General features: G+C 43.2%; 1 protein-coding gene across 8 annotated transcripts in view; it reads right to left on the bottom strand.

The window, feature by feature from the left end:
* The window catches only part of LOC143861106 (protein VAC14 homolog), a 105,336-nt gene that overhangs the window by 22,777 nt on the left and 54,758 nt on the right, over positions 1-27,801 (bottom strand). For 2 of the 8 annotated variants that reach the window (XR_013239887.1, XR_013239888.1), the window contains exon 12: positions 1,647-1,931. The exons of 2 other annotated variants lie outside the window; for them this stretch is intronic. Coding sequence is in view for 4 of the 6 variants with exons in the window: in XM_077372008.1 (XP_077228123.1) it covers positions 5,771-5,857 (87 nt within the window). In the remaining 2 variants the exon portion in view is untranslated. Of the gene's footprint in view, positions 1-1,518; positions 1,953-5,755; positions 5,858-27,801 lie in introns of those variants that run through there. 4 more of the 8 variants (XM_077372010.1, XM_077372011.1, XM_077372012.1 and 1 more) reach the window with 4 other exon arrangements.

Consider the following 27,801-nt stretch of genomic DNA (forward strand, 5'->3'; position numbering starts at 1 on the left):
CCCTAACCTTGAACCCTAACTCCTTCTCAAACCCTAGATCCATGACCTTATCGCTTAGATCTGTGGCTTATAGCTGAGATTTGTGAGAGAGTGAGAGGAAGGATGTTCTAATTCTAATTTTTCTCTTTATCTTTTTCTTCTCCGATCTGCCATAGATTCCGACCCTATTTTGGTTGATTTCTTCTCTCATTTTTATATTGATCTCATTCTATTGCTTTGTTTTCTTCATCTTCTCCGGTGAAATCATGTTTCACAGGTTATTTTCTTCTTTCCTTGGCCTACCTCTGGTTTAAAAATTCTAGATCTGAATTAGAGCGAGATCTAGGTCTTTCTTTCATTTTTCGTTTCCAAATAGAGAGAGAGGAGAGATCTGGTAGAGAAATGAAAGAGATCTGAGAAAGGAATCAGATCTGAGAGAGATAGAAGACAAGAAGGAGATTCGAAGAAGAAAGGAGATAATCTTATTTTTTATTTTTGTTTATAATAAAGGTATGCTAAGAAATGTTTATCAGATGTCCTCTTGATTTGTAATCTTAGTAGTGTTGTGGTTTACTGGCTGTGAAAATGTTTTAGCTTAATTACTTTCTAAATCATGATTTCAATTCATCTGACCGTTCTAAGTTTTATTGTTTTCATCGCGTTTCTGGTAGATCTGAAAATTATAATGTTGCATGGATGATCCATTGTTTGATTTGATCTTTTGGAAGAATAATTAGATAAGTCAAGAGGTAACTTTGTAAGTCTGTAGAATGTTATACTTCCATGGATGGATATTGTGGTGGATGAAAAGAAGGATGAATAGATGGAAAATGTTAATATGAAGTGCTGATTCTCATGAGTTGTCCTCTCGTGTGGATAAGTTCATTCGTTCATAAGAACCTCTATTTACACTCTAAATTTGGATGCTATTAAATTTCTGGTTATGGCTGTTTAAATAGAGTTTTAACACTTTTCTTTTACACCTCTTGTTTGTATGCATGTAACCATTTTGTGAATTCCCTTTGTGATATTAGATGGGAATTGATCTTTGTGATTCTTATTAAGATCGTCAAGGAATATCCGATTCTCAGATTTTATGAACAGTTTGTTTTGAATCATGATTTTCCCAAATATCTTTGCTAACAAGTTTGCTACACTGTAGGTACATATAAGTGTGTGTGTGTGCCTATATGAGTGTTCCCACTAAGATGAAATTGTACAGATGTCGTTTGCCTGCCTTGTTTTGATTTCACAAATGTATAGATTGAAAATCTTGTTGTAAATGCTCTCTACAGTTTTCAAAGTTATGGATACTTTTATTTTAGCCTCTCATGATTATCTGTGTGAGTTAGTTATTGAGGTTCTCATATTTTGTTATGTGTAAGGGGATAGAATAAAGCAGTATGAATACAGAGACTTGATAATAAAGGTAGCATTTTCAAAATACTATGTATAGGTCCCTTTTGTGCATAGTTTGGCTATTGAAACGTTGATGATAGTTAAAAATGCTAATGATATTATTTCAATCCGTTTCAGAGTTGGGCTTCAAATAGTACGTGGATGTGAAAAGTTGTTATGAAAATTGAAATTTGAGTACAATAGTGTAGGGTAAATTTTAACCAAAAAAAAAACTGTCCAAGTGTTTTATGGTGTGCTGATATACGTACCTCATCATTCTAATAAGGATCTCTGTATTTTAAGTTCAGTTTAAAATACCATATGTTGTAATTTCACGCAGGATTCAGCCCATGGTTAGCTCCCTGTTTTGGCACAATGTGAGCCCATGGTTCAGCCACTGGCAGCACAATTCTGTCCATGATTTAACCCCAGTTTTGTGCACATTTTGAGCCTATGGTTTAGTCACTGCTAGAGCAAATCAACCCCTGTTTTGAACAGGTTTAACCCGCAAATCAGCCCCCTGTTTTGAACAGTTTCAACCCGCAAATCAGCCCCTGTTTGGTACACTTCAGCCCCTATTGTATACATGTTCATGCACATATGAATGAATACATGTGATTATGAAAATACATATGGCTGTGGGTGAATACATGTACGAATGTGGCTGTGAGGGTGTACATGCATGTGTGTAATTGTGCGGAGTCTTTTGCATATTCTGTGTGAACTCTAGAATGACCACTCTGTATGGTAATACTGTTGTAAATGTTAGGTGTTCAAATTTCATGGTTACCCTTTGAATTCATTCTCCAAAACTTATAGATGCTCAATTACAGGTTATGGCTCTCGGTGTTTACTTGAATCATATTTCTAAAAAGAATATTCAAAAGCTCATTTGCCTAAACAGCTGTTGGTTTGAGTGTGCACTTTATATTTTATTTGAGCACTTCTCACGAAGCATGTTTTATATGCTAGGTAAGCACTACGTTATGATCAAGAAATGAGTGTATCTAGGCTCATGTTGAAAATTGTATTTTGATGTGGGGCTGATGGGCATATACATTGGTTTTGCATATTTTAAATATAGGATTGTAATGAGGAGGTTGATCCTTACAATGTGCATAAGTAGCATCCCCCCTTTTATTTCATTTACTCTACAAGGAATAATTTCAGTACGATTGTGCAGGATTGGAAAATAAATAAATTCTACCAGGTTTCCCATTTTTCTGTTCCATTTAGAATTGGTAAATAGGTTATTCTTTAAGTGTGGTGTTATTTATTTTTTATTTTTTTAAAAGTTTCTAGCCTTTAAGGTGATAGAGATAGCATTTGAGTTGTATCGGCTTTGGTTTGGGCTTTTCATCTTAGTTCCGTTTTAATTGATAATGGTGAGTGTTTATTGGATCGAGGGCAATGATGGCGATAGTCAGAGCCTCCCCTTTAGAGAGACAATTTATGTCTTTATAGAGCTAGCCCAGCCTCAGGGAACTTACTTAGTCCAAGTAGTGTTCTCCTCTCTATTTAGTAGACTTCTCTAGTATTTTAGAAACCATTAGATAATAGTTTCTCTTCCTCATTTAGGAGACCATTGTGGTCTTATTTGCGAGTTCCATTCTAGGAGACACGCTTTGTCTCGTTAGGCAGCTCTCCTCTGGAAGCAAGCCTCGTTGCTTAGAGCCCGCCTTTTCCCATTGGAGGCATACAGTGCTTCATTTATAGAACCTCCCCGGTTTATCTATCTTTTGAGCTAAAAGACATGCTATGTCTTATTTGTCCCCCTTTATAGAGTGTTACAAAGTCTTTGACTCATTTCTCCTTTTTAGTGGTAGTATTAGAGAGTCTTTGACTCATTCCTCCTTTAAGTTGTAGTATTAAAGAGTCTTTGGCTCACTCGTCCTTTGGATGGCATTGTTAGAGAGTCTTTGGTTCACTCGTCCTTTGATAGCGGTATTAGAGAGTCTTTGATTCATTTCCCCCTTTTCTATAGTTGTTTTCAAGAGCTTCTCCTTAGTGTTGTCATCACTCTTGTTTGTTAGGGACTAGCACAGTCTCATTAGAGCTTTACCTTTTGGGATTTTAGATCGTTGTCTTTATCCTTTATCATTAGTTTACCTTGTTTAGGGGTTTCCCCTATTTGCCCTAGGGTTTGGCCCTAAGGTTTTGCTTCGTATGTTCCCTCCGGTCTTTGACCAAAAGGGTGAAATCAAAATTTTAAAATCCAAAAACATGTTAAAACATATAAAACTCAAAAACATTAGAAATTTAAAACATAAAAAACATAAAAAAATAAAATATCAAAAGCCTTAAATCTTTTGAAGTGTTGAGTTTTGTAGCGTAGTAGGAAAGTTTCTTTTCGACCTACGTTGGCTTGATCCTCTTCCACGAGGTACGTAGTGCAGCTTGGGATCTTCATCCCAAGTCCAGCCAAACTTTGTAAATAAATGCTTTAACCTTTTTTCTTCAAAACCTTGTTTTCAACAAGATCTTCCTCTAGAGTTAGGAGTTTGTCCTAGATAGAGAGTTTTAAAGTTAGGAGTTCGTCTTTGATTTGTTGTGTGCTTCTTTGTGTTTGTTTTAGAGTTAGGGGTTTGTCCTAGAGTTATAGGAGTGCCTCCGTCCGGTCAGTGGGCGATTCACATCGCCGACTGATGACTAGAATAAGATGCATTAGTCAACCCTTTGTTTTCCTTAGAAAATACAGCCTGGTTACACATAGGTTGTAGGAACCACCTGCATTAGCTTAGGGCTAACCTGCATTTAGTTAGGGCATATAGGGTGTACTAAAATCTACAATTCACTGAAATTTAAATAATCGTAGAAGAAGCTTTAAGAATTAGTCCGGTCTTTTAGATCGAGTCTAAGATAGAAGTCTAGGTGTCTTAGGCATCATAGTTTAGAATAGGTGCGAAGAACTACGTTGCCTTGATTCTCGTGGAGGCGGGGATACGTAGGCTTCTTTGGATGAACATCAGATCATCCGAGGACTCGGGCTAAATCGTTTAGAGTCTTAGGATTTGTTGTTTTGTTATGTTGTGTGTTTTGCTATGTTTCCTTACTTTCATGCGCAGACCTTATACCTTTAGCTATAGCATGCATGTGTTTGCCCACCAGAACTTAGCCATTAGGCATGTTACACATAACCTAACGATGTTTAGGTGACACGCTTCTTTCATTTATGTTGTGTATGCTTATTATTTCATCCCCGAGCCATGCATGATAAGTTAGACGTCCACTCGGGGATATTTGTTCTCATTTCACATGATTTTTGCCCAAAGCTCTTCGAGGTTAATAATAAATGGCATAAGAGACCAAGTGTTCGCACTCGGGCGAATTGGGGGTGCTCTTCGGACCTTCTCCATTCGTCACCACGCACGAGGCTATTTATATTTCTGGTTATCCATTGCACAGAGGATTTGATTTTAGGGTTCCATGGCATATCCATGGATGACGACTCTGAGTTTATTTTGGGTATGTCTTGGTTTCGAGCCTTGACTTCGGATCAAGACATATCGCTTTCTTTTTATATCGCCACTCGTGCTATGCTATGATGGTGGCATCCGTTTTGAGAGTTCCTTGGTAGAGCTCTCCTTCACACATGGATGATCCAGAGGGTGTTAGGGACTCATTCCCCCACAGTTCTCGGATCGGGGTCCACATAAGTCAATCTTGATGGTGTCGAAATCACGATAGAACCTTCCCAACCTAGCCTCTTCACGAGTATTGGCGAAGGGATTTACATCAGATTCAACACTAGAACCTCCATGGCTTGATCTACCACGCTCACTATGAGTTTCTTGGCGTTCAAGTCGTATGGTAAGTTGCTCAACTTGTCTTCGAAGTACTTGAAGTTCATCATCTCGTTCATCTCTCAAATCTTCCATCATTTGGTTACCAAGCCTTCCTCTATCTCTTCGTGCCGCCAAGAGAATCAAATCGAAGCTAGCCTAAGAGAGTAACGTTGGCTTTGATACCAGATAATGCGGGTGCTTAAGAGGGAAGAAAAAGAAAAATAGAAATAAAAATCACAAGAGAAGAAGAAGAAAATGGGAGCAATGCTCAACCAAATTGATATTCCATCAATTACATGTTTATCAACATAAAAAATCCCCTCTAAAGATGGTTTCTAACTCTTTAAATAAAAGAAAACCAAAGCAAATTCGTTCAAGCTCCTCCACTAGCTAGCTTATGGACTAACATAACATTAATTGCATTGGAACTCACTGACTTTGACTGTTTTGGGAACCCACAGACACAGTCCACAAAAACTGCCATAACTTTCTACCTTTTTGTCCAATTTTCAAACACAAATACTTGTTGGAAAGATCTCAAAGAGACCTACAACTTTGTAGTTTACCACTTTCCATAATTCTTCCATTTAGAAGCTCAAAAATCAGGTTCAAAACGGGCCAACAACATTAATGATGGACTGCACCTTGGAACTCCACCAAAACCACCTAGGCATGACATGGCTACCATGTTGGCACTGCATCAGTATATATACCATATGTTTCATGAACAATAATATATATAAATTATATAACAAGTATTTAGAAAAGTTTACACAAAACACCCCATAAAACCATTTGTTCTTGCTGATTTTCTTGGAAATCAGCACTTTTGGGCTTATTCACATCTCATACATATCATAAACATCATATAAGACTACTTATATAAGTTATATAATATATCTGTAGAAACATCTACTCAAAACAGCCCATAAAACTATTGTTTTTATGCTGATTTTTTTTAAAAACAATGACAAACCTTCACGAACATGACACACATGGATTAAAGTAACAAAAAGCCAAACTCTCAAACACATTAGATCATACCCAATAATAATTTATATAAGAAAAATAAGATTTCTACAATAAAAACCCTAAAAGAAAATTGAAAACTCTTTTCTTGATCTAAAAGAATCATGATCAATCAAGAAACACCACTAAAACCTTTGTTTTGAAAAATTAAGAACAAAGAAAAGCAAACACACACAATTCGAACAAGGAATATGAAAAAAAGGATTTTTCGGACACTTACTCGAAGATGAAAATCAAACAGAAGAACGAACCTCTTCTTCTTCTTCTATTCTTCTCTCTTTCTCTCTCACGGTCTCTCCAGATCATTTTTGCGGAGAAGGGGGCGTCCATGGGTTTAAATAACCCATGGTGGGTTGTTTTTATAAACCCACATGTTGGGTTCCCTAATCATAGTCTACTTCTAATAAAGCAAGAGTCCTTCTTTGTTTAAACTATTGTAAAAGGGTGTAGTTATCAATCTAAGATCACTCAAAGTTATTTAAAACATGTGGGACCCACTTAATATTTATAGTAAAAACGAATTTTACTATTTATAGTAAAAATGAACTTACTATATATAGTAAAAACGGAATTTACTATATATAGTAAAAATCGGAATTTACCATTTATAGTAAAAACGAAATTTACTATTTATAGTATGCTGAAATCTGACGGTAAAAAAGTTCACAAGAATTTTAAAAAGATATAATTTTCAATATTAGTAATTAATATTATTATTAAGAATAGTAATAATAATAAAGGAAAATTAAAAGGTGTGGTCATTACATGTAATCAAGACTTCAATAGGCTAAAGAGTGTGCTTCTATCTTCTTCAATCATTGTAAACACAGGTCTTCGATTCGGCCCGTAAGAAAGGTGAATTCGGCATTGGTGCGAAGGGGTCTCCAATTCGGCCCTAGAAGAAAGGTGAATTCGACATTGTACGAGGGTCTTCGATTCGGCCCGTTAAGAGAGGAGAATCAAGTGTTTTATAAAGGGTCTTCGATTCGGCCCGCTAAGAGAGGTGAATCGCATTGTAAGAGGGTTCATTGATCCGGCCCGGTAAGAAAGAATGATCGTATAGTGAAAATCCCCAAGGAGCCAAACTTGGAAGAGTGGACGTAGGGCTTGCCCCGAACCACTTTAAAATCCTTGTGTTCATCTCTTTGACTCTCTACCTCCTTCTCTTGATTGGTGATATGTAAACATCTCTCTTACTCTCTCTTGTATGTGCTTTCATATTCATATAGTAATTAGCACTTAAATTGAGATTGCATGTTCATCTCTTGCTAATTAGGCCTCTCATCATTCTAATAAAGTTATAAAATCAACTAGGGAATAAAGTTCACATCATTGCTATTAAGCTTAATCAATCAAACTAACTTGATTGAGAAAAGTTAAAACTGGGGTGAAACGAAAAAGTTTTAAAAAGGGTAAAATCTTTAAAGACAACCAATTCACCCCCTCTCTTGGGTTGCCTATTAGAATTTCAGTATGCCCAAAGTACGTTCGGCAGTTCTTTGGCCCACAATCCTCGGGCATTTTCCACACGTTTCTTGAGCCCTTGGAGGAGGATCCGGTTGGTCACTTCTACCTACCCATTGGCATAGGGATGACCGACTGAAGTGAATCTTTGTTCGTTACTGAGCCTTCCGCAAAAATCTTTAAATTGTCCTTGCAAATTGAGTCTCGTTATCGGTGACTAAGATTCTGGGTATCCCGAATCGGCAAATGATGTCGTGGTAGAAGAAGTTCATGATTTCCTTCGAGGTGATTTTTTTCACAGCTTTGGCTTCGACCCACTTGGTGAAATAATCGATGGCTACGTACATCATCGGATGCCCCCTGGTGAAGTTCTGGAACGGGCCAAGTAGGTCCTCCTGAATGATCTCTGCAAATCCCTTCATGGACCTCCCTCATTGCTAGGTCGGCAGCTGTAGGTCGGAGGCATTTGAGTAGGGGCCATGCGAAGGAATGTTTGTAGAGCATCCGACCGTCAAAACGTAGTGGGCAGATTTGGAGACTAGGCGGCGAGCTTCATTTCGATCCTGAGGCGTACCGTTTTCTAGGTATTGGAGTATCGGGTCCATCCAACTGGGTTCCTCCTCAATCTGGATGACTTCTCTTTCAATGCTTGGTCGAGAAAGAACTTCAGTGTAGACATTGCTGGCTCAACAGCTCCTGATGACGCCATCTTGGATAAGGCGTCAGCCCGAGTGTTCATTGTCCTAGGAATTTGGACAATCTGGAATTCTGTGAATGTGGATATTTCGCTTCACACTCTTTCCAAGTACTTCAACATTCTGGTTTCTTTGGCTTCATAGATGCCGTTAACCTGTCCAACGATGAGCTGTGAATCACTGTGGGCCCTCAATTGGTCGGCACACAGTTCTATGGTAAGGGTGATCCCTGTGAGGAGAGCTTCGTACTCCGCTTCGTTGTTGGACACCTTAAAATCCAGCGTCAAGGCATATTCCACTAAAAGATTATCGGGTCCTGATAACACTAGACCGAAGCCACTCCCCCCAGCATTGGCCGAGCCATCCACTTAGGGCATCCAAGGGTGCCCCAGTCGTGTCGGGGTAGGCTCTTCATTCTGGTCTTGAGATTCTTTTACCGGTACTGTGCATTCCGCTACGAAATCTGCCAGAACCTGGGACTTGATGGCGGACAAGGTTTTACCTGGATATCGAATTCTCCTAACTTGATCGCCCAGTTGATTAGCCTCCCGGAAGTGTCAGGCTTCTGCAGTATCTTTTGGAGAGGTTGATCGGTAAGTACAGTTATCGGGTGTGCCTGGAAGTATGGCCGGAGCTTCCTGGCTAAGATGACGACGGCGAAAGTAAACTTTTCTATCTCTTGGTACTGAGTCTCTGCGTCATGGAGTACTCTATTGACGTAGTAGATGGGCTGCTCTGTTTTGCACTCTTGTCGGACAAGCATCGAGCTTACTGCAGCTTGACTTATAGCAAGATAGAGGTATAGGCTCTCTCCCGGTACTGGCTTGGAGAGTAATGGAGGGGTTTGAAGGTAGGCTTTCAGTTGCTTGAAGGCCGTTTGACAGTCACTTGTCCAATAGAAATCTTTGACTCTTCTGAGAGTTTTGAAGAAGGGTAAACATCGCTCGACAGATTTGGACATGAATCGGCTGAGAGCAGCGATCCTTCCTATTATGAGTCTTTGGACTTCCCTAACTCCTTCTAGGGGGGTCATCTCCAAGATTGCCTTGATCTTTTCTAGGTTGGCCTCGATTCCTCGCTGACTAACCATGAAGTCGAGGAACTTGCCGGAGGTAACCCCAAAGGCGCATTTTGAGGGGTTTAATTTCATTTGGTTCCGGCGGAGTACGACAAAGGCTTCTTCGAGGTCAGAAATATGGTTCCTGGCTTCAAGGCTTTTCACGAGCATGTCATCGATGTAAACTTCCATGTTTCGTCTGATTTGATTTGTAAAAATCTTGTTGAAGAGACGTTGATACGTGGCTCCTGCATTTTTTAGGCCGGAAGGCATGACCTCATAACAAAACAATCCTTGGTCAGTGCGAATGAGGTTTTTGGGATATCGGGACCGAACATCTGGATCTGATTGTATCCGGAGAAAGCGTACATAAAGCTCAACATTTCATGTCCTGCAGTAGCGTCGATGAGGTCCACAATCCGGGGGAGCCGATAACAGTACTTTGGGCAAGCCTTGCTGAGGAAGTCGATGTAGATTCGCCATTTCCCACTCGATTTTTTCACCATTACGCCGTTGGCGAGCCATTCCGTATCGGATTTCTCTAATAAACCCGGCACTGAGGAGGTTGTCTACTTCCTTGATATGTTTTTGCCTTTCTGTGGCGAAATTGCATTTTTTCTGCTTAACGGGTCTGGAGTTCGGATCTACATTTAATTTGTGAACTGCAACATCGGAGGGGATTCCCTGCATGTCTGAAGCGGATTAGGCAAAAACATTCGAATTAGCCTTCAAAAAATCCACAAGGTCGGTCCTAGCCTTACTTGATAGGAGGGACCCAATCTGGACTGTCCGATCTTCTGATTCTGGGAAAAGGGGGATTTTGGAGAGTTCTTCTACTGGTTCTCCCCTCGTCATCTCGATTCGAGGGTTGGTCCCACCTATGGAGAAAGATTCTTTGGCGGATTTCTTCTTTTTCAGTAGGCTAGCGTAGCACACTCGGGCCTTATCTTGGTCGCCTCGGACTTCCCCGACCCCGTGCCTCGTTGGAAATTTCAATTTTAGGTGGGCAGTGGAGACCACTGCCCCGAGTTCGTTCAGTGCGGGTCTGCCGATGATCGCGTTGTAGGTTGAAGGTACGCGCACCACCAAGAAAGTCTGCATGACAGTCCTCTGGGTGGGGTAGGTCCCGAACATCACCGGTATCTTGATTTTTCCTCCAGAGAATCCGAAGATGGACCAATTGACTGGTTCTAGGCGGTCCTTATAAATGTGCATTTCGTCTAACACGTTGACGGAGTTTCCGGTGTCTATTAAGATTCTGCCAACGTTGTGATTGGCGATGGCAAGGCGGACTACCACAGCATCGTCATGGGGGAGTTGGATGTCCTCGTAATCCTTTGCGGTGAAAGTGATGGGTAGATCAACTTTTAGTTCCGACCGTGGTTTCTTTGATGGGGTCTCCACGGAGTTGATTTGTCCGGCGTAGATTGCACATCCTTCCTCGGTTGGTCCTCCTAAGGCGAGGCCGCCATAGATGGTGTCAATGTTTCCGGCTATTTTGGGCGCTTCCATCCCCTGATCTGGTGATCTTTAGCGGCTGCTTTCTGCCTTGTGCTCTGGACAACGTCGTCGACCGGGGGAGCGACGTTCGTCCGAGGATCGGTGGACCTCGGATTTGGGTTGCTAGTGGTTCTTGGGTGGATTCTGGAGGTACCGATCGATTCAACTGAGCCATGTGAGTCTTTCGATCTTGTTTTGAGGTGGAAGCAACTGTCGGTGGTATGACCATGGTCCCGGTGGTAGTGGCAGTACTTGCTGGTGTTATGCTTTTTCCCTGTATTTCTCATCTTTGCAGGCCATTGTATCGGCTCTCTGTCTCAAATTTCGTATAAGATGTTGGATACTATGGTATTCAAAGGGGTGTAGTTGACACTTTCAAAGGGTGGGACCGGGGCTCGATGACTCGGTCGATCGTTATGTCGTCCTTGCTTGTGGTTCGGACCCGACCTTGATTCGTCTTTTTGTTTTTCTCCCCCTCGAGCGATTTCCAGTTCTCTCTCCATGGCGAACGATTCTTCGTTGTTGATGTAACAGTCAGCAATGGCCATGAGCTCTTGGAGGTCATGCGGGGGATTAACGTTCAAGGAAACTTTCATATTGCGATCCCGAATGGCGTGTCGAAGGGCGGGGCTGACCATGTCGAAATTAGGTTCCTTGATTTGATGAAGTTCTGAGCGGAACCGGCTGATGAGCATCAGGAGGGTTTCATCACATCCTTGTCTTAAAGCCAGGAGGGTGTCCGCTGGTTTCTGTCGGAGCCGACTATTCACAAAATAGGTAGCGAATTCTTTCCCGAGTTCATGGAACGTTTCGATGGAGTTGGGCTTCAACCGGCTGTACCAGTTGCTCACATCTTTCTTTAGATACGCGGACAAGGCTTTGCCCATCGTTGCATCGGTTGCGTTTCGGAGCACCATTGCCCGTCAGTAAGTTCAGAGGAATTCCATTGGATCGGTCGCCCCATCGTATAGATCCAATCAAGGCATATCGAAATTTGTGGCGATGGTGGCGTTGGTGATTCTTGGAACAAAGGGAGAAGCGACCTCGCTGTCCCACTCAGCCAAGAGGTCCGGGTCGCATGGTGTTTTCATCTGCTGTTGGAGTTCTTTTATCTAGTGCTGAAGGTCAGCGACGATGGTGGAGCCCTCCATCTGACGATCATTCCGGGTTGGAGTTTTCTGAGCTTGAGGTTGTTCTTGACGAGCGAAGTTCGCAAGTATCGGTTCCGCCGGTTTATCACGTCTTCTGGGATGGTTCGTTTGGGCTGTTTGGCTGAGATTCAACAGCGGGCTTGTGATCGACGCCGATCCTTGCCGATGACGGTGAAATATCCTGCTCCGGGGATTGCGGATGACCCACGCTCTTCTGCAATGTTGGGGGAAGGGGTGTCGACATTGGGAGGAGTGGTGGTTGGAGGTGGAACTGCCATTGGAGGAAGTCTCCGCAACACTCGCTGGAAGGAGTTAGTGACATCTCCAAATTGTTGAGCAAGTTGATTGAGCACCGTCATGGTGACTGGAACATCACTGGAGACAACCATTTCTCCGGTTTCTAAAGGTTGGTCTGGCTTCTCGTTGCTATTCAATCGTTTGGTTGAGTTTGAGATGGAGCCTTCGAAGCTTTCAATTTTGGCATCGGGTCCCACGGATGGCACCAATCTGATGGTGCCCAAAATCTGACTGCACGTACTAGCTGGGTCGAGCCTGTGATCCTGCGCTCACAGAAAAAGCATCAGTGGGTCTGGGGTTGTGGCTCCGGGCGGCCACTTCGACACTCAAGTCCGAGATGGGCTACACAGATAATGGACATTGAGAAGGAGTGAAGGCCAAGATAAGTTACCAGTGAGATGGAGAAAGATTAGGTTCAATCCCGTTGCTTGAGTGCGTAGGTGCGCTTTTATAGGGGAGGAGACCCATGATGTCTAGAACTCCCTAGATCTGTGCTATTCATATTAGTAATTTTCACCTCTATTGCTTGCAGATCTGAAATGGAATGCTATGAATCTGAACGAAGAGACGCTCAGACTCTGTTTCATGAAGAAAACCTTGCCAAATCAAGGTAGAAACAAGAAGAAGAAGCTTAGGGTTCCAGCTCCAAAGACCTTATTCACAGGATTTAACCACCACAAGAAACACACCAGTTTCTTCTCTGAAAAGCTCTCTTCCAAGTTCAAATGAAAAAAAAAACAAGATCTAAAATGAAAAGTAAGGGGAGGAAAGGTATTTATAGATCCCCCATTTACAAATGAAATGTAAATGAGATGTCTTACTAACCAAATGAAATGAAATGCCACTTAAGTGTGCATGTGCCATTGGCACATAGGCACTTAACAGTGCTAATAGCTTCTTTAAGCAAGAAATCACACCTTCTTTTCAAAGAAAAAAAACATTCCTAGCCCTTGGATCAGTCATAGGGTGGGCCCATCAACTTGCACCCTGTAAAGAGGAAATGGCACACATGCATCCCCCCCCCCCCCGCCTCCTCCGACCCTTGATCTCTTCCTTCCTTGCTCATCCTCTTTGGGTATGGCGAAAGATTCGCCTCCCCTTTCTTCCTTAACCCTTCCCTCTAATGGCCTTGAACCAACAAAACCCTTGACCAATCCAGACTCACCCAACTCTAACCTTAACCTAACTCCTGATGGTAACCCAAGGTTAGTGAATGCCGGCAAATTTGAGATCCTTTCAAAAGTAGGAATTGGGCGCCAAGCCCCCTATGCAGATCAAGGTGGATCTTTCAAAAAGATTCTAGATTCCCGCCATTCCCCCCAGTTCAAAATTCAAAAAAACCCCTTGAGGTAATCCACTGTGGCACATCTTTTGAAATTCAAAATTCCCCTCTGGTGACGTCATCCCAAACTCAGCTTTTTGTTGACCCTTCCCACCCACCCATTTTAAAAGCCAACCTAGTTCTCCAAAACCAAAACTCTGGCTCTAACCTCCAAAACGCCCCATGGAAGAACCTCTTTGCAAAACCCCTTGAAACAAAGCCAACCAAGATCGAATTCCACTCGCCCACTCTCTCCTCGGACCGGGAATTTGAAGCAACCTTTGAAATGGACGATTATGATGATGCCAAAGCCAAATGGAATAACTGTTTATTCGGCTACTTCCTTGGGAGAAAACCCCACTATGCCGCCCTCAAAGACCATCTTCAAAGGAAGTGGAAGCCAAAGGGATCATCCTACCAAATGGTTTCCTCCTGTTCAAATTTTTTCTTGAAGAAGACTGTACCTGCATCCTCGAACCCCAACCACCACTTATGGGGGAAGAGCCCTGATTCTTCAACGATGGGCGCCTGGTTGCTCGCAACAGAGGAAAACTCTCTCCTCCCTCCCAATATGGATAAAGTTTCTAGCTCTGGATCTCAAGTTTTGGACAACCCAACAGCTCTGGGAAAAGTTGACAGCATTATTGGCCAACCATTATACATGGACACCCCAACAGCGGAATCCATAAGGCTAAGTTACGCCCGAGCCTGTGTTGAAGTCTCCTCAGAAAGCTCTCTCCCAGACCATGTCCGAATCCGCACCCCAACGGACCTAGAAATTCAAGTAGTCGAGTATGACTGGAAACCTGTGTGTCACGGGCCAAATATTTGAGCAACGGAATAACCCGTGCGGCGCCCCAACATGCACCGATGCTAGGGCAAGCCTTCAATCGTGCAAGGCTTTAAAGGCCCTACACGCCAACACCCCTTGATGCTTCGAATGAGCACACAACTCTAAGCTGTTCAACAGGCTACTTGGCTCAGATCTTGACATGCACTTCTAGATACCCACACTCATGATCAGCCTGCATCACGAGTACATCGAACATAAGGCCTTGGGGCCTAATGCAAAGTCCATCGAGTACGAGGCATGACGATGCCACGCACTGTAAGCCCAATGGTTTCCACCTTGGCATTCCCATCTTATTTTGATGATTCCAATACACAAGTGATTAATGATCACTAATGAGTTTGATTGTCTAAGTTGTAGATCACATTGGTGCTAAGACAACATTGCTTGGATTGAGGCCAAGAAGATCTCATTGGACCACATCATGAAGGCCAAAGACATCAAAATCCAAGACAAATGAAGACTTGAAGAATCCATTGAAGATCAAGTTATATTAGATTGTATTAAGATCCAATCCTAGTTTAGGATTTTGACAGGCATATTAAGTTAATCTCACACACCCCTAAATATATAAGTGATTGTCTTTGTGGAGTTCCAACACCTTGGAACCCTCATAGCAATCCCATCTTGGTTGAGAATTGCAAGCCCAAAATAGAAGTGAAAATCTGCTCTTCATAGGCTTCTCGGAACTCCGAGATTTATTCTCGGAACTCCGAGAATTATTCTCGGAACTCCGAGAAATGGTCCAGTGACATTTTTTCATCTTCTGTTTGAATTCCCGGAACTCCGAGATTTTTTCTCGGAACTCCGAGAAATATTCTCGGAACTCCGAGAACACTAATAACGGCTAGATTTATATCCGTTGGTGTTTTTTCAGGAATTACAACAATGCCATTGAACGGTCATATTTGGTTTTCCTATATATATGGGCATTCCAAACATTACAATTATCAATCATAACACTCTAAAAACCTTCTTGAACATCCATAGAGTGAATTAAACTTGATTATGCCTCTCATCCTCTAAAGATTAGGATTTGGATCATAGGCTCAATTTGTACATCTTCTACACTGTGTAAACCCTTGTAAGGGATTGTTTTTTGTTCCTTCTTTCTTTTCAAGAACTTGTATTGGGCGAGTGTTCGGAGAAGCGTAGCCCTCTCTCCGTGGTGAAGATCGCCACCAAGGTTAAAGGCGGTTGGAATTTGTAATCGGCACCGATCTTTGCCGAAGTTAAGAAGATCACATAGTGAAGCCATCAACATGTTTGGTTGGTGGAGTGGAGTAGGCCTCGCGTTTTGAGGACCGAACCACTTTAAATCTCGGGTGCAATCTCTCTTACTTTTGCTCTTTATTTTGCATTTGCATTGAAGATTTAACTTGTGTAATTGAATTTCATTTTGATCTCTTAATTTCCAATTTAGGTTTGAGTTTTCAAAAGATTAAAACTTGTTAGAAACCTATTTAATTTTCTCTCCTCATAGTTGCCGTACTCGGGACCACCGTTGGATTTTCACTTGGTATCAAAGCAAAGGCTCTTAAAAGATTTTCTTTTCTATAAATCTTTGGAAAATTTTTCTTTAAAAAGTTCAACAAGGGAAAGATCATAAGATCTTTGGCAACTTTCTAATTGTGAAATGGCGGATAGAAATGGAACCGGACTTCCGGAGGGCCATTCCACAACTAGACCTCCCTTCTTTAATGGGTCCAACTATGGACATTGGAAGACAAGGATGCGCATCTATCTTCTTTCGATAGATGTGGAACTTTGGCATATTGTTGAAAATGGATACATTTTGCCTTCCACACCATTTGAAGAATGGAATACAGTAGAAAAAAGGCATGCAAATTTAAATTACAAAGCTATAAACTCTTTGTTTTGCGCCTTATCTACGGAGGAGTTTAATAGAGTTGCTCTTTTTGATTTCGCCAAGATTATTTGGGATACACTTACCGTTACCCATGAGGGAACATCACAAGTCAAGGATTCCAAGATAAACTTGTTAAAGAGCAAATATGAAATGTTTAGAATGGATCAAAACGAAAGCATTTCCGAAATGTATACCCGTTTTTCTAAAATTTCAAATGAACTAGCAAATCTTGGTAAATCTTATCCTACTGATGAGCTTGTGAGTAAGTTGCTTAGGTCTCTTCCTCCATATTGGGATCCAAAGGTAACCGCTATACAAGAATCAAAGAATCTCAAGACGCTAACCATGGAGGAGCTTGTATGACCTCTCATCACCCATGAGATGCTCCTCACTAGCCGACAAGAGGAGAAGAAGCCGAAAGAGAAAGAGAAAGAGAGTCGATCTCTAGCTCTAAAAGCCTTCAAAGCAAACTCATCATCCTCTAGCGAGGCGGATAGCGATGAAGAAGAAGCTTTGAGAAAATTCAAAAACTTATGGAGAAAGAAGCATAAAAAGGAAAAAACGAAGAAGAAAGAAGAAAGTGAAGTAGAAGGAGGAATAAGGTGCTACAATTGCAAGAAGACCGCACACAAAAGACCGGATTGTCCTCTTCTCAAGACATCTTCCTCTAAATACAAGGGAAAGAAGGAATGGAAGAAACATAAAGCTCTTGCCGCCGGATGGGATGCTACTAGCACCTCGGGAAAGAGTTCAAGCGAAGGGGAAGAAAAGAAAGACGATCTTTGCTTCATGGCACTCACCCATGAAGACGAGGTAAACTCTAACCCTTCATTTTATTCATCTAGTAGTGATAGTGAAAAAATATCATATGATGAATTGTGCTCAACCTTGCACTCTCAAATTTCTAAAAATAAAGTTCAAAAGAAATCAATTTCAAAATTAGAAAATGAACTTAATTTTTTGAAAAATGAATTTTCTTCCAAATCTCAAGCACAACTTGAAAATTTTAAACTTGAGATTGAAACCCTTAAGGGTTGTTTGGATGAGAAAACTTGCCAAATTGCAAAACTCCAAGATGTGGCAAGCTCTTCCAAATCTTATGAAGATGAATTTAATGATTCTCTAAATCAAATAACACATCTTCATAATGAAAATGAAAGATTAAGATTATGTCTCCATGGTTTCCTAAATGGTGATAAAATTATTGACATAATCTTGAGGAAGACTAGTCAAAGACCTAAACATGCATATGATAGGACTAGCGTATCTAACCCTCATGTTAGATGCCATTATTGTGGAATAAATGGTCATTACCAATTCCAATGTGCATCTAAGATTAGGGATAGTGTTGGAACCAAGAAATCTTGGGTTCCCAAAGCCCCCATATGATCATCTTCATATGTGCTTAGATTAGGGGCTAATGCTTAAAATTGAATATCTTTTTTCAAAGTTAATTAAATATCCCCTCTTATATTGAATAAAAATTCTAAATAAGGGGAGTTCTAGGTTTGTCTTTTTCCTTGAAAAAGGGGGAGCATTAAATTGAATATTTCATCCCTTTGTTTCTCTTTTACCCAAATCTTTTTGATTGATGCCAAAGGGGGAGAGAATTTAGTATTAAGAAAAAATATATGTGCTTTTTATTGGAAAATCTCTTGTGCTTGTCATCATCAAAAAGGGGGAGATTGTAAGCCCAATGGTTTCCACCTTGGCATTCCCATCTTATTTTGATGATTCCAATACACAAGTGATTAATGATCACTAATGAGTTTGATTGTCTAAGTTGTAGATCACATTGGTGCTAAGACAACATTGCTTGGATTGAGGCCAAGAAGATCTCATTGGACCACATCATGAAGGCCAAAGACATCAAAATCCAAGACAAATGAAGACTTGAAGAATCCATTGAAGATCAAGTTATATTAGATTGTATTAAGATCCAATTCTAGTTTAGGATTTTGACAGGCATAATTAAGTTAATCTCACACACCCCTAAATATATAAGTGATTGTCTTTGTGGAGTTCCAACACCTTGGAACCCTCATAGCAATCCCATCTTGGTTGAGAATTGGAAGCCCAAAACAGAAGTGAAAATCTGCTCTTCATAGGCTTCTCGGAACTCCGAGAATTATTCTCGGAACTCCGAGAATTGGTCCAATGACATTTTTTCATCTTCTGTTTGAATTCCCGGAACTCCGAGATTTTTTCTCGGAACTCCGAGAAATATTCTCGGAACTCCGAGAACACTAATAACGGCTAGATTTATATCCGTTGGTGTTTTTCTAGGAATTACAACAATGCCATTGAACGGTCATATTTTGGTTTTCCTTATATATATGGGCATTCCAAACATTACAATTATCAATCCTAACACTCTAAAAACCTTCTTGAACATCCATAGAGTGAATCAAACTTAATTATGCCTCTCATCCTCTAAAGATTAGGATTTTGATCATAGGCTCAATTTGTACATCTTCTACACTGTGTAAACCCTTGTAAGGGATTGTTTTTTGTTCCTTCTTTCTTTTCAAGAACTTGTATTGGGCGAGTGTTCGGAGAAGCGTAGCCCTCTCTCCGTGGTGAAGATCGCCACCAAGGTTAAAGGCGGTTGGAATTTGTAATCGGCACCGATCTTCGCCGAAGTTAAGAAGATCACATAGTGAAGCCATCAACGGGTTTGGTTGGTAGAGTGGAGTAGGCCTCGCGTTTTGAGGACCGAACCACTTTAAATCTCGGGTGCAATCTCTCTTACTTTTGCTCTTTATTTTGCATTTGCACTGAAGATTTAACTTGTGTAATTGAATTTCATTTTGATCTCTTAATTTCCAATTTAGGTTTGAGTTTTCAAAAGATTAAAACTTGTTAGAAACCTATTTAATTCTCTCCTCATAGTTGCCGTACTCGGGACCACCCTTGGATTTTCACGCACCAATCCGCCAAGCGCTGGGGCTTGGTCATCCAAGGAGCAAGATGCCCCATGGACTGATCCGCAAAGTGTACACCTCGCGAGGGCAACCGAAGTCGCCCCGGCACGAACCGATGGAAGACCTAGAGAATGGCCTACCCACCAGACGTACCGCGGTGCTGAAGGGCAAACAGTATACGTAGCCCCCAGCACCGGTCCGTACGCGCAATGCATGTGGGAACCCAACCCAACATACACTGTCTTTGGCCCCCATCCTCGACCAAAGAAACTGGAGCATCTCTATGGATAGCTCGCAGTCCGCACCCAAAGCTCCCTTAGGGCACGCCTACGAGTTGAAGTATGATTTCCTACTGTGTGCAACAGATGCACAAGTCCTCTTGCAACCCATGAGCAAGCCACCAAGGCTCCTGCCCACACCTGCTGGGCCTAACGGGGGAGGAGTCAGCAAGTCACGGGGTCAACTCCTCCTATAGAGTTTGGCCAACCAACCAGCTTAGCGGCGAGTGGCGACCAAAGGTGCTATAAACAACGCATTTCCAAGACGCAACGAGACAAGACGGGATGGATTTTAATACCGGTTGTGTCCTGAACTGTTTCCCCGTGACACTCCCCCACCTGATAACGTCGACGCCCTCGTCAACACTGAACGCTCTGTGAAGCTCAGTTCCACAATAACAATGACTTCTCAATCTTAAAAACAGCTACCACTGGTACTTCGACAATCAGCACATTCTGACTTCTACTTCATACCACACTGCCTCAAGTTCTGCCAATCACTGCTCTACAGCTCTGCTGGAGTTATCTTCAACAACGATGGTTTTCCCGGACTCCATCAAACTAGGCGAAGGTTTTCTGACGGTGCCTACAAACGTTGTGGATGACGTGCCATCACTTTCGGCACGGAAGGTTTTGGCTCACCTACAACCGGATGACGTGCCATCACTTTCGGCACGGAAGGTTTCGGCTCACCTACAACCGGATAGCGTGCCATCACTTTCGGCACGGAAGGTTTTGGCTCACCTACAACCGGATAACGTGCCATCACTTTCGGCACGGAAGGTTTTGGCTCACCTACAACCGGATAACACGCCATCACTTTCGGCATGGAAGGTTTTGGCTCACCTACAACCGGGTAGCGTGCCATCACTTTCGGCACGGAAGGTTTTGGCTCACCCACAACCGGTTAACGTGCCAACACTTTCGTCGGCACGGAAGGTTTTGGCTCACCTACAACCGGTGATGATGGTTCTGAGCACTCCACCAAACTCCATGAGGGCAGAGCGACCAAACTTGAATAATTTCCTCAAGCAACTCTGAAGTTCCTCCTCAGCTACACTCGAGCTTCCTCTGGAGTGGTCTTCCGAAATGGCCAACTTGCACCGCTTCGTCTCTCCCTGAATGTGCCACCACTTCTGGCACAGCACCTGCCTCACTTTCGGCCAAGTGCAGCACTTGCCACCCGCAAAGTGCGAGCCAACCACGGAGTCCACAAGCACTCCCAAGCAAAGAGACCACCACATCGGTCTCGCCTCCTCCTGAGGCCAAGAATCCCCTGTTGGGATCAATCAACGCGATGCTTAGTCTTGCCTGCTTCTGTTTAACACTATAGAACTTGATTTGAACAATCAACCCTTATGCCACAAATGGTCTCCTTGGGCACTTGCGGCTAGTACTCACACTGCTAACCACCCAAATATTCCATCATTCAGATTGAGTTGTCCTTTCAATTTCGACAAACAAAGAGATTCTAAAGCAGCAAGAAACACACAAACATAGCATGTCGACCCATACCAACACAGTCTGCCCATATGCCATCTAAGCTCACCACACTGTCACATATCAGCACAGCAAACCCATTATCAGATCTAAGCGGCCTTGGCGTTCGTTCCAAGGTCTTTTTGAGAAGAGCATCACGCATGCTCGATTATAATTGTGAACTGCCATAATAGTACTTCAGTCATTGACCAGCTCTTCATCCTGAGCATGTCTGCTAATTCGTCAAAGTGGCTGGTTATGCCATCACACTGAGCAAGCAAATTCACTTCGATGAGCGCTTTGGTGCCGACACGTTCAACACCTCATCTGATAGGTGAAGGCTTATGCTAGCAGCCAACCCTTTGTCAAAGCAAGCCCTTAAGGCCATATGCTAACACATCAATGTTTAGCCAACACTGCAACGGAGCATTCACAACTCCCAAACTGCCACTTCCGATCTCACACATCGGTGGTTCACTGAAAGATGCCAACCTGTTCGCTGATGGTTGCAGCTCTGACACTGTATCAAGCTTCAGGCAAATCCATTGAGCAATGCTTGAACAAACACTGATGGTACTAATCTTTCCAAGCCATCGCGCCTCTGTTGCGCGACTTAAGTAGAATAAGGGAGAGTCCACCGAAAGGAACATACCCACACAATTTTAGCTCCTCTTCGGCTGACTAATGGAGTTTTAAAGTGTTAGATTCAAAGACATCCGCAACTTAGCACTTCCAACTTGGTGTGCTAACATTCAAGCTCCTTTCAACTCCGCCACAACATAAAGCATTTCCCGTTCCTTTGTACAAAGCAACATGCACTAGAGATGCACTAGTCATAGCCGCAAACACTGCCACTTGCTGCAACTATGCCAGCACAGACACCAACTGTATCATAGCTCCTTGAAAAACTCTTGATTCACAACATGCTCTGATCTGGCATTAGATACCATCTGGCACCAATTCTCAAAGCACACTCTGAATACATAGCTTGGACATTCGGTTCTAATACCAACTGTCACGGGCCAAATATTTGAGCAACAGAATAACCCGTGCGACGCCCCAACATGCACCGATGCTAGGGCAAGCCTTCAATCGTGCAAGGCTTTAAAGGCCCTACACGCCAACACCCCTTGATGCTTCGAATCAGCACACAACTCTAAGCTGTTCAACAAGCTACTTGGCTCAGATCTTGACATGCACTTCTAGATACCCACACTCATGATCAGCCTGCATCACGAGTACATCGAACATAAGGCCTTGGTGCCTAATGCAAAGTCCATCGAGTACGAGGCATGACGATGCCACGCACCAATCCGCCAAGCGCTGGGGCTTGGTCATCCAAGGAGCAAGATGCCCCATGGACTGATCCGCAAGGTGTACACCTCGCGAGGGCAACCGAAGTCGCCCCGGCACGAACGGATGGAAGACCTAGAGAATGGCCTACCCACCAGACGTACCGCGGTGCTGAAGGGCAAACAATATACGTAGCCCCCAGCACCGGTCCGTACACGCAAAGCATGTGGGAACCCAACCCAACATACACTGTCTTTGGCCCCCATCCTCGACCAAAGAAACTGGAGCATCCCTATGGATAGCTCGCAGTCCGCACCCAAAGCTCCCTTAGGGCACGCCTACGAGTTGAAGTATGATTTCCTACTGTGTGCAACAGATGCACAAGTAAGTCCTCTTGCAACCCATGAGCAAGCCACCAAGGCTCCTGCCCACACCTGCTGGGCCTAACGGGGGATGAGTCAGCAAGTCACGGGGTCAACTCCTCCTATAGAGTTTGGCCAACAAACCAGCTTAGCGGCGAGTGGCGAGCAAAGGTGCTATAAACAACGCATTTCCAAGACGCAACGAGACAAGACGGGATGGATTTTAATACCGGTTGTGTCCTGAACTGTTTCCCCGTGACATGTGGCTTGCAAAGAATGCAAAGACTTCGGCCATTCTCCATAAGCATGTCCTCTCTCTCGCGAAACTCTTGCCAGGCAAAAGCCCGGAAAAGAATGGGTCCCGAAAAAACCCATGCCGGAATCCTAGGAGGACATTCCATTCAATCAAACCTCCATCCCAGCCACATCAGCTAAACTGGAAGAACCAAAAGTCCACCAAAACACCCTGGCGAAAATTAAGCCCTCACAAGAAGAAAGCCTCTCTACAAATCCCTTCCAAGCCCTTGAAATCCAAGAATCTATGGAAAATTTCGATGGTGTTAACAAGAGACACCCCCATTCTGGTTCTGCTGAATCTCCTCCGTCAGTCAGTCCATCTCGTCCTCAAGATGCCCCCTGATAATGCTGGAACATAGCCCAAAAACAACTGTGCATTCTACCCCACTTCAAAAACACCGTGTTCCATCTGAACAAACTCACACCTCTGAACCACCCCATATCCCACTCACTCACTTGCCTGATTCATCAAATTCCAGCCTTCTCCCTAAGGACCCAACCCTGCCTCCTATACAATCCACCCAACACCCCAACTCCAACCTCCCTATCATAATCAAATGAAGCTTCTCGGAGCATGGAACATCAGGGGCATATGCTCAAGCCCGAAACGGAAGGAAGTTGCAGCTTTCATTTTAAAGCATAGTCTTCACATATGCTGGTTCATGGAAACAAAGGCCACATCTCTCAAGCTAAAAGACTACTCTACGAACATTTAAATTGGCTGGAAAGCTCATGGTAACTACTCATCTGTTACAAAAGGAAGAATATGGTTACTTTGGAATCCTTCCATGGTGGAAATTACTATCCTTTAGGAATCAAGCCAACTAATTCATACTGAAGTGCAAATCCTCCAAACAAAAGAAAAATTCAACCTCACTGCTGTGTATGCCCATAACTACAATGTGTGTAGGAGATCTATTTGGTCCGACATGGAGAAGATTGCCTCAAGAACTCGAGGCCCTTGGATTCTCATTGGTGATTTCAATGCTGTCCGCTTCTCAGATGAAAGGAAGGGGGGTCGGGTGCTTCACTGAATGACATGGATGAGTTCAATTCCTGTATCATCAACTGCTGTCTTACTGACCTAAAAGCTACGGGGCATAAGCTAACCTCGAACAACAGAGCCAGATCAAACCAGAGGAAGCTAGCAAAGATCGACAGGGTGCTCATCAACGATTATTGGCTCCTTTCTCATCACCTTTCTCAAGCTGAATTTCACTCCCCTGGTATCTCAGACCAGTCAGATTATTGTTTCCCTTACCCCCACCAATTTCACTGGCCATAAACCCTTCCGCTTCATGAACATGTGGCTTCAAGATTCCTCTCTCTTCCCCATCATTGAAAGAGCCTGGTCTAAGGAAGTTAGAGGTAACCCCATGTTTATTCTCTCCCAGAAACTCAAAGAAGTGAAATATCAAACCAAATGCTGGAACAAGGATGTCTTTGGCCGCATTGACATCAAAGTCCCCCTCCTAAGGAAATCCCTTGAAGGAACTCAACAATCTCTATCCTCTGACCCCTCTAACAGCTCCGTCATTGAAGAAGAAAATTGCCTCAGATCTGCCCTTATTATTGCATCCATCCAAGAAGAATCGATGTAAAGACAAAAATCGCGCATTCAATGGTTGGAATTGAGACTCAAATTCCAAATTCTTTCACTCTTCGATCTAACGTCGGCTCAACACGAATAGTATTCTTGCAAACCAGAGATCAGATGTCTCAATTGCTTCGGACCCATGTGAGTTTGCTTCCATTTTCGTAGCCCACTTCCACAAGATCCTCAATAATGGAAAAGTTCAGTCAAGAGAGGTTCCTGATCCCCATAGGAAGCTGTCTATTGCCGAAGCAGGGCACCTTACGAGATCCATTACAAAAGATGAAATCTGAAATGCTGTCTTCAAGTCTAATGGGGATAAGGCTCCCGGTCCCGACGGGTTCAATGCAAAATTCTTCCAAACATTCTGGTATGTGCTGGGAGAGGATGTCATGAATGCTGTGCAAAACTTCTTTAAACATCAAAGGCTGCTGAAAGAGGTAAACTCCACGTTTATAGCTTTGATCCCCAAGAGCCCTGATGCCTCCTCCCCTGCGAAATATTGTCGTATCTCCCTGTACAATTTCACCTACAAGATTATCACCAAGATTCTTGCTGACAGACTTAGAACTGTCATCCAAAACCTGATAAACCCAGCTTAGTCTGCATTCATTAAGGGTAGACAAATTCATGAAAATATCATTCTTACCCATGACATCCTCCACAACTTCCATACTCCCCCTCTTCCATACTCCCCCTCTCCCAAGCCTGCAATGTGCCTAAACATTGACCTTGCTAAGGCATTCGACAATGTAAATCGTCAGGCCCTCCTTTGCTTTATGATGAAACTTGGATTCAATAACACCTGGGTCAGTTGGATCTCTGCATGCATCACAAATCCCACTTTCTCTATCCTCATAAATGGAACCCCCAAGGGATACTTCTCCTCTAGTAATGGTCTTCGACTAGGGGACCCTCTCTCCCCTCTTCTTTTCTGCCTAACCATGGAGATGCTTTCCATTACCATTGAAAACAGTTTGCATCTCAACTTAACCTCATATCCCTTCTGTTATGGCAATGTTTCCATCTCTCATGTCCTACTTGCAGATGATCTCATGATATTTCTCACCACTGAACCAAATCTTCATATGGTATTCTGGACTGCCTTCATAAGTTCTCCCAAATCTCAGGCCTTGAAGGGAATCTCGATAAAAGTGAAGTATTTTTTTTAGGGGTGCACTCTTCAACCAAGAGACAGATCCTCCAAATCATAAATATAAAGGAAGGTTGCTTTCCCATTCGGTACCTTGGCTTGCTTCTCATTACCACAAGGCTTAGCATCAGAGATTGCACTCCTCTCATTTCAAAAATTGACAAAAGAATTTCAGCGTGGAGCTACAAAAATCTTAGCCAAATGGGAAGAGTTGAACTGATAAAATCAGTTCTGAACTCTTTTCACATTTTCTGGTCCTCTGCCTTTTGCCTCCCAAAATCTGTTAGTAATACAATTGAAATTTTTTTTCAGGGACTTCTGTTGGGGAGACACCCCGGGCAAACGGAAACTCCATTCAGCTAGTTGGGATGAAATCTGTAGGCCGAAGGAAGGAGGCCTTGGGCTGAGAAGGATTCTTGATTCTGGCAAAGCTCTCCAGCTTAAATTATTCTGGAACTCATTTCAGGGAGAGGAGTCGTTGTGGAATAAGTGGCTTAAAAGCAAATACATCCGCAACAGGAACATTTGGACCATTCCCATCCCCCCAAGACCATCCTGGGGCGTTCGCAGTATCTTCCAAGCCAGGGAAATTGCCAGAAATTTTGTCTGTTATCACATTGGTCATGAGGATAGTGTTGATCTCTGGCATCAACCTTGGCATCCAAGGGGAACTCTTTCCTCCCTGGTGTCAAAAAGCTCGTTCGGATTCCACTCTTACCTTTGCAACAATCTTATCCCAACTCCACAATCACTTGGGGTGGCTTCTAACTCCGAATAAGCCATCTCTTACTGAAGAATTGGCTATCCTAAAGGAAGCAATCTTCACTGACCAGGGTCCACAACATTATGATATGGAAACCTTGTACTGATGGGAATTGTTAGGCCTGAAATCGGTTAACAGATATGACAGTGACGTAAGAGCCGGACTGGAGGGCCCAAGGTGCTGAAGTGAAGGAAATAGAGTCTGGACGAACTGTGTTCTGCACAGAAGCAAACGAGGTCAGAATGACCGACCCGGAGTGTTCTCCGGACATGCCCTTCGACACTCAAGTCAGTATGAGCCGGAGTGAAGAGGGAGTTTTAAGAGTGGTGGGTGAGAATTCAATACCCTGATTTATGAGCTTTGAAAGCCCTTTTATAGAGGAAATTTGGGGTAGGTGGGGAGTTAATGCTCCAAAGCAGGTGTCCACCAGCTATAGGTTCGGGCTCACCTACTCTGTGGTAATTACCGAACTACCCTTGCTGACGCAGGGTCTGCAGTGGGCCCCTCTCAAGACACGTGTCGACAGCTAACAGGCTGCTGTTTTTACACCCCATCAGTTGCCCCCCAGTTCTCCAAGTTATGACGGTGACTTGGGGAAATGTGGTAGAGTACATCTCTAATTGGCAATGGTCGAGGCCCGGCCTGCGAGGCAGTCCAGAATCTGGAGCAGTCCGAAAATTGGAGCAGTCCGGAAATTGAAGCAGTCCGATTTTTGGAGCAGTCCGGATTTTGGAGTAGTCCGGAAATTGGAACAGTCCGAATTTTGGAGCAGTCCGGATTTTGGAGCAGTCCGGAAATTGGAGCAGTCCGGAATCTGGAACAGTCCGGAATGTGGGGCAGTCCGAAAATTGGAACAGTCCGGATTTTGGAGCAGTCCGAAAATTGGAGCAGTCCGGTTTTTGGAGCAGTCCGGATTTTGGAGCAGTCTGGAAATTGGAACAGTCCGGATTTTGGAGCAGTCCGAATTTTGGAGCAGTCCGAATTTTGGAGCAGTCCGGAAATTGGAACAGTCCGGATTTTGGAGCAGTCCGGCTTGGGCCGGACTATTTTTTCGACGTTTTGCGAGACGCGTCATATCCAGTCCGGCTTGGGCCGGACTGTTTGTTGTCGTTTAGCGATCCAATCCGGCTTGGGCCGGACTGATTTTTGTCGTTTTGCGAAAAACGCGTCATATCCAGTCCGGCTTGGGCCAGATTGTTTTTTGTCGTTTAGCTATCCAGTCCGGCTTGGGCCGGACTGCTTTTTGTCGTTTTGCGAGACAC

The sequence above is a fragment of the Tasmannia lanceolata genome, unplaced genomic scaffold (genome assembly GCF_043159265.1).
Source record: "Tasmannia lanceolata isolate RefF3 unplaced genomic scaffold, GAP_Taslan_0.1 ptg000037l, whole genome shotgun sequence".
NCBI classification, from domain to species: domain Eukaryota; kingdom Viridiplantae; phylum Streptophyta; class Magnoliopsida; order Canellales; family Winteraceae; genus Tasmannia; species Tasmannia lanceolata.